We start from the raw sequence: 7,983 nt of genomic DNA on the forward strand, positions 1-7,983 counted from the left end.
TTTTCAAAACCCCTTGCTTAAAAGTCCAAAAGTTCACCTCACTTTATTAAACATTCATGAGAAGAACATTGGACTGGGGGGACTTGAAGAGGTAGGTCCCAGCAGAGACCAGTTGGTCCCGCAAGACTCACCTTGAACAGGGACGTCTGCGCAAAGGCCATCTGCTCCCACAGGACCCACCATGCTCATAGAATCTTACGCGCAGTACACAAGCTGTACACGCAGGGAAAGCCTCCCAATGGTGAAGTACCCCGCCTGTTCCCGCAGTTGCGGATACAAGCCATCAGGGAAGGCTACCCGCAGACAGCAGGGCTACACGCACAAGACACTAGCTACTTCAGTAGTCACATGAAGGAATGAGCAAGGCGGGAACAATCCCGCCTAAATGAGCCAGTCTGATTCTGAAAGATCTTTTGTACTATACCTACCAAGGTATGGATAGGACAGACGATCTGACCAGAACAGCCCATGAGCCAATCACAGGGTGACAGCTCACCGACAACAGTGCGAGGAGGAACACCCTCTAGTACTGTTTGTCACTATTAGCCGCTGCCTACTCACCAACCCTTACTGTGGGGCATGCGCAGCCTACAGTTGGTGGAATAGTGTTACTGTTGGCCGTAACCTATTCACCAACCAGCATGGCCTGCGTACAATCCACAGTAAGTGGGACGTGCATAATCTACAGTTGGTGGAATAGTGCAGCCGACTTTGTTACTGTTGGCCGTAACCTACCCACCAACCAGTATGGCCTGTGCATAGTCTACTGTTGATTGAACAGGAATACTGTTCAGCCGGCTGTACCTTCTAGGAAACCTACCTTCGGCTATAAATACTCCAACATCTTGGAATGGTAAGATCATCTGCTATCCAGTTATCTAGCAATCTCTTAATATACACTTATATTCAGAGCAACCTAGTCTGATTCTCACGCCGGAGGGTGGTCACAAGGAGGAACCCCCCCTTCTCAGTGACGAGCTTACGGTGTTTGTTTTGCAGGTCTCCTGAAGAACAGCCTTCTCAGCTAGATCTCATTCGTGGGAAACATTACTTAACCCCCAGATTATCTATAATCTGTACCGGGTCACTTAGTGTTTCTTCACTCATACTAACTTATTATTTGACAACATAACTACTTAAGCAATCGTAACTTTTCAAAACAAGGCCTCTCAGTCGCCCTGTCCCCGTTTGATGAAGAGGCTGGTAACTCAACACTTGACACACTATATAAATAATTAATAATTGTAAACCACTGAACCTACCTGTCTACATCATTCTAGTCATTAGACAATCTAATTCTAATTAATATATGTTTGAAAATAATTTAATTGTATCTGTGCAAGTATGCAACCAGTGTGTATATGTTATATACGTGTTTATGTTGATTGTTTTCTGTTTGCTGGGAACTAATCAAGGCTCCATTCATGATGTTGTTATCAATCCTTTTTGTCTGCAATAGATAACAATGACATGTGGTTTAGCGTTAATAAGTTTTTCATTCATGCACACCAAGTGTTCGATGAAATGCTTTAGTCGGGAAAAGGAAATTTATCACTAGTATATGTTCTTCATTGGTTGCCTCACTACATATTATTTTGTTGGTTTTAATAGGTACCTTGCAGCTCTGTGTTGCAAGATATTAAACCCAAAATTGATAATTATTATAATTATACGATAAACACGGCGTCGGTAAAACAAACGGGAAATGAATGAAGATCACCAAAGTAGCTTTGGTTGCTGCTGCTGATTCTTCTTTGCAGCTTGCCATCAATCAATTACCACACAACAACCCTAACCTCATTACTTTCTTCAACAAATATGTGGACACCACCAATGTCTGGTCATGGAATTCGGTCATCGCTGACCTGGCGCGTGCTGGGGATTACGTGGAATCCCTTCTTGCTTTCTCAGCCATGAGAAAGCTCTCTCTGACCCCAAACCGCTCTACTTTCCCATGTGCCATCAAGTCCTGTTCCGCGCTCTTTGATCTTTACGCGGGCAAGCAGACCCACTCACAAGCCTTTGTTTTCGGGTTTCACAGTGACGTCTTTGTCTCGTCTGCTCTCATTAACATGTACTCCAAATGTGGTTACTTGGATGATGCACAGAGCTTGTTCGATGAAACGCCTGTAAGGAATATGGTTTCTTGGACTTCGATGATTACTGGTTATGTTCAAAACGGGCGTCCGTATGATGCTTTATCACTTCTTAAAGACTTTCTGACTGAAGAGAGGTTAAGTGGTAGTAGTAATTATAATAATGAGAATGAAGTGTGTATCGATTCGGTTGCTATGGTTTCGATTCTTGCAGCTTGTTCCAGTATATCAAACAAAAATGTCACAGAGGGGGTTCATGGGGTGGTTGTTAAAAAGGGGTTTGTGGAAAATACGAGAGTCGGGAATACTCTGGTTGATGCTTATGCCAAATGTGGTCAACTAGGTTTTTCAAGGAAGGTGTTTAATGAAATAATCAACAAAGATGTGACAACTTGGAATTCAATGATTGCAGTTTGTGCTCAACATGGGATGTCTACAGAAGCATTAGATCTGTTTTATGCCATGGTGCGAGATGCTGAGGTTAAGTACAATGCTGTCACGTTGTCTGCGGTTCTGCTTGCTTGTGCTCACTCGGGTGCTCTACAAAGTGGAAAATGTACACATGATCAGGTAATTTGAAATGAAATTGTTAACTTACAAAAGCTTGACTTTGTATTTGATAAAGTAGGGGCGTGCAATCGTGCATTGGTTGGTTTACTCAGACCAAGTCAGAAAGCATGAGTTCCGTTTTAGGTTTATCGAAAACCGTCCGATTTTGGTTTTCACAATGTTGGTTTAGTTATAGTTTCTTCAGTTTTTGCCATTTGGGTCTGAATTTTGGGGCTAAAAAAAGTGGCCCAAAATTATGAATTTGGGACTGAAACTTTGAACCTAATTTTTTTGTTAATAAATGATTATTACATATTAGGGCCTAAATCTTTTGGGCGACACAGTTTGTTAATATATTATGAATTACTTATCATCATCATCGTACTCAGTATATCCCACCAATAGCAATGCTATGGTAGGGTCTGAGGAGGGTAAGATGTAGACAGCCTTACCTCTATCCCATAGGGATAGAGAGGCTGCTTCCGGTGAGACCCCCGGCTCGATAGTAGTTTTGCATCAAGCCTTGGACATAAGGCACATAGCACTCAATCATCGGGACACCGGCTGATCGGTGCATGTGCCCTTGTCTTTCGGCTATCAACGCCACCACATGATGCCTGATTAACCTTCCGCCACTTTTAACGTTATTTTCACGAGATTAGTAAAATAACGTCAAAATTAGTGCAATTTTACTTTTGCCCACCCGAGGGTTCACACATATATACATTATATGTGCGCACCGCAAGCAGGGCGTTTATGAATTACTTAACATTATGAATTACTTAACATTCAAAAATAAAACTATAACTAAACCAACATTGCCCACCCGAGGGTTCACACATATAACTAAACCAACATTGCCCACCCGAGGGTTCACACATATATACATTATGAATTACTTAACATTCAAAAATAAAAATTCATCATCATCATCATCATCATCGTACTCAGTATATCCCACCAATAGCAAAGCTATGGTAGGGTCTAAGGAGGGTAAGATGTAGACAGCCTTACCTCTACCCCATGGGGATAGAGAGGCTGCTTCCGGTGAGACCCCCGGCTCTATACTAGTTTTGCATCAAGCCTTGGACATAAGGCACATAGCACTCAATCATCGGGACGCTGGCTGATTGGTGCATGTACCCTTGTCTTTTGGCTATCAACGCCACCACATGATGCCTGATTAACCTTCCATCACTTTTAACGTTATTTTCACGAGATTAGTAAAATAACGTCAAAATTAGTGCAATTTTACTTTTGCCCACCCGAGGCTTCACACATATATACATTATATGCGCGCACCGCAAGCAGGGCACATAAATTCAATAACGATAGTCGCTTGTTTTGTTCTTTTTTCCTGTTTTTTGTTGTTTTTACGGGTGTGGTTTGGCTATAAAGTCGGTTATGTTTTCCGTTGGTTTTCAGTACATGCAAAACCGAACTGGAAATTTAGTTTATAATATAAAAATAACCAAACCATCGGTTTTGGTTTGGTCATTTCAGATTGGTTATGTAGGTTATTTTGGTTACAGTTTGGTTATTGCTGTTTTATGCACACTCCTGTATAAAAGCACACGCAAGCTACATAATTTCATTGCTTTTTAAATGTATAGGTTATAAAGATGGGCTTAGAGGAGGATGTAGTTGTGGGTACATCGGTTGTAGACATGTACTGCAAATGTGGAAGAGTAGGGACCGCAAGAACCGTCTTTAACCGTATAAAAAACAAGAATGTGAGGTCATGGACCGCCATGGTTGCTGGTTATGGCATGCATGGTTATGCGCGAGAAGCTCTAGATGTCTTCTATGAGATGATTAGGGTTAACATGGTTCCAAATTACATAACATTTGTGTCAGTTTTATCAGCCTGTAGCCATGCCGGTCTAGTTGATGAAGGCTGGCACTGGTTCCAAACCATGACCCATAAATATAATATCGAGCCAGGGGTGGAACACTACAGTTGCATGGTTGACCTTTTCGGACGGGCCGGGTTACTTAACCGGGCTTATGATTTGATCAAGAGAATGAACGTAAGGCCCGATTTTGTTGTTTGGGGTTCTCTTCTTGCTGCTTGTAGAATGCACAAGAATGTGGATCTTGGTGAAATCGCTGCAAGAAAACTTTTTGCATTAGACCCGCAGAATTGTGGATATTATGTTTTACTTTCAAATATTTATGCTGATGCTGGAAGATGGGGAGATGTCGAAAAGATGAGAGTTTATATGAAAAGTCATGGATTAAGCAAGACACCCGGGTTTAGTTTGGTTGAGTTAAAAGGTCGGGTGCATGTGTTTTTGGTTGGGGATAATGAGCATCCGGATCATGAGAAGATATATTTATATCTGGAAGAATTATGTATGAAGGTGCAAGAAGCTGGATATGTGCCCAATATGACATCAGTGTTGCATGATATTGATTGTGAAGAAAAGGAAATGACATTAAAGATTCATAGTGAGAAGCTGGCGGTAGCGTATGCGGTTATGAACTCGGTTCCTGGTTCAACTATTCAAGTGATCAAGAATCTGAGGATTTGTGGTGATTGTCATGAAACGATTAAGTTAATAGCCAAGATTGTGAATCGGGAAATTGTGGTTAGAGATTCAAAGAGGTTTCATCATTTCTGTGATGGATTATGTTCTTGTGGAGATTATTGGTAAATGGCAAGTCTTCGTGTTATTGTAGAGACATAAATATAGGTGAAAAACTAAACGGTTAGATTTATCATTTTTCGTATTCGAAAGTTTTGAACATTAGTAGAAATATTATTAATTTCGCTATCTATACGGAAGTTTTAACGTTAAATATTATGTTCACGAACTATTTCAAGGTCATATACTAAACCTAACAAATGATAGGGTAAGGTACCGGCTTAAAAAGGTTTGGGGGTTTAATATCAATTCCTATGTTTGTTCTAATTTACTAAAGGTGTTGGTGTATATTGTGGTGCATTTGATTTCACATGACATGTGGTTCCACCACTAGAGGCAAATTACACCGCAATTTCTAGGTAACGATACTATGTTGAGTAATCCAAGTGAAGAGTTGAGATTTAATTTCATCTAAGTTACATCTCACTATTTGTTTGATTGTTTTGCATTTTTTAATAAATGTTAAAGTTACGTAATTTAGGACTAAAGATATATATTAAAAAAAGAGAGAAAATGATCAAAATAGCCATTTTAACCAAGTGTTTTCCAAGAATAACTATAACTTTCATAAAATCCCAAAATAACCACGTAAACCGTTACCAGCGATGTTTCTTGAGACAGCTGGCGGCGGCGGCGACGACTTAACTCTGCCACCCGACAAAACTCATGGCTGCTGGAATCCGCCGCTATAGTTTCCAGAAAAGCCAACAGTGGTTGGGATCTTCCTTGTTTTGGCCGGATTTCTTCACCATTTCAATCCAAACAACTTTGTAGCTTTAAATCGGAATATAGGTGTCATGTCCCATCAAAACCCCGGTTTAGCTTATGTTTGAGTTTTCTCTTACTACAAGGTAGTTTTTCAGCTGGAGTAATACTGGCCGAACAACACTACATTTCCTTGCCCAATTTTTATGCTCGCCAGAAAAACGGGTTTTGCTGAAACCCTAGAAAATATCGTCGGAAACTCGCTAATGAGCTTATTCACATTCCCTATCAGAACCACGACTCTATATGGCACCCTCATCTTGTCTCCACCTGACCCCGTGCGCCTACAACCTCATGTCACGATTATACAACCGAACACTTAATTTTAAAAAAAGTAAAAGAATCGTCGATTTTCGTCGGATTGTCAGTGAGTTTTATTGGAGGTATGGATCTTCTGTCGACCGATGAAATTCGGCAACACATAGCGCTAAATTACTCATCCAAGAGTTTCATCCGGATATCTCAAGAAACATCGCCATGACGGTTTATGTGGCTATTTTAGGGATTTTGTGAAAGTGATGGCTTTTTTAGAAAACACTTAATGAAAGTGACTATTTTGGTAATTTCTTTGTAAAAAGAGAGTCTCACATCTACCATCATCTATCTCCTCCCTCAAGTTACCCCACCTATATACTCTCTCTCATCCCAAGGACAAACAATCTCTCTCCACTCTTCCCCATTAAGACAATTCCCATTCACAAAACCAACTCAACCCAATATTTATTAGAAAATTAATTTCTATTTCTTCCACGAACTTAATCCAACTAAGCCAAACTTTTCACCCTTATTAACAACCTAAACTTCACTATTTTTTATTAAATAAATATAATTTATAATTGTTGTTTTTTTATTAAAAGTGTTTAAAAAACGGTATTGTTTAGATGTTAAGTTTTATTAAAAGTGTTTAGAAAATGATACTATATTTTTAGGGGAAAAGTTGAATCATCTAATCAAATGATGTTAGATTGTTTATATATTAAGTTTTATTCAAAAAATCTTATGAGACAATACGAAGTTGACAAGTGTCGGATAATGAATTATATAATCAAACAATGTAAGATTGTTTAGATAATAAGTTTTATTCAAAAAATCTTATGAACCAATACGGAGTTGACAAGTGACGGATAATGTAAATCAGTAACAATCAATATTTATTTTATCACCAAATTATCTTTTTTTTGCAGTCTTATGTTAAAAAAAAACTAAACAAGATTGTATTTTTAGATTTTTTTAAAAACTTATTTATTAAAAGTTATTAGAGTAAAACATTTTTAGTGTTAAAAATAATTTGTATGAAAAGAAAAAAAAAATTAAAATGTGAGTCATTCATTTAGTGACATGTGACAATGGTATTGTTGAAAAGTAATGGGCAATTTGGTTTGCATTCACCAGCCATATTTGATGTTTTTTTTTTCCTTTTTTAAAATAGTAGCTCAACCCATTCACATGTTAAGTGATGGGAATGATCTAAATACACTTAAAATCAAACATTTTTATTAGCGTGCTTTTAATTAACCATACATGTAACTTAGTTACTATTTAATAATTATATATTTATTACAAGTTTTGCTTGTAACATAAAGTAATTGTGAAAATAATAATAATAATCAAGGTTTATAATTATTTAATTTAACTCATTCAAGTTGAACACAGAGACTTAAAATTTTCAAAGATTTTTATATTTTACAAGTTTATAAAAGGCTTTAAGATTATTAGGTGTTTTCACAGGTTTAGATGGTAATAGTAAAAAAAAAAGGGGGAATCAAGACAGTTTTTTTTACCCCATCTATCTTCTGTATAAATGTAAACATTACTTTTTTATAATTTTAATAAATAAATTGGTAAAAAAGACCGTGTCTAAACTAAATGACACAAAGTTTGAGGGCCAAATTGAATAAATACGATTTGCATTGAAATGCAACCCA

General features: G+C 38.1%; 1 protein-coding gene across 1 annotated transcript; it reads left to right on the forward strand.

Annotated features, from left to right (window-relative positions):
- Window positions 1-1,709: 1,709 nt before the first annotated feature.
- LOC143602796 (pentatricopeptide repeat-containing protein At3g26782, mitochondrial-like) lies at window positions 1,710-5,391 on the forward strand. The gene is made up of 2 exons (XM_077079790.1): window positions 1,710-2,666; window positions 4,259-5,391. Exons 1-2 carry the CDS (start codon window positions 1,710-1,712, stop codon window positions 5,300-5,302), a joined length of 2,001 nt encoding a protein of 666 aa, XP_076935905.1. The 3' UTR covers window positions 5,303-5,391.
- The last annotated feature ends 2,592 nt before the right edge of the window (window positions 5,392-7,983 follow it).

This window comes from Bidens hawaiensis, unplaced genomic scaffold, assembly GCF_021521415.1.
Source record: "Bidens hawaiensis isolate Kalapana, Puna unplaced genomic scaffold, B.hawaiensis_p1.1 tig00059855_1, whole genome shotgun sequence".
Classification (NCBI taxonomy): Eukaryota; Viridiplantae; Streptophyta; class Magnoliopsida; order Asterales; family Asteraceae; genus Bidens; species Bidens hawaiensis.

Coding starts and splice junctions, on each gene's coding strand:
- LOC143602796 (XM_077079790.1), top strand. CDS start 1,710: ATGAAGATCACCAAAGTAGCTTTGGTTGCTGCTGCTGATTCTTCTTTG. Junction 2,667..4,258: donor GAAAATGTACACATGATCAG/GTAATTTGAAAT, acceptor TTAAATGTATAG/GTTATAAAGATGGGCTTAGA.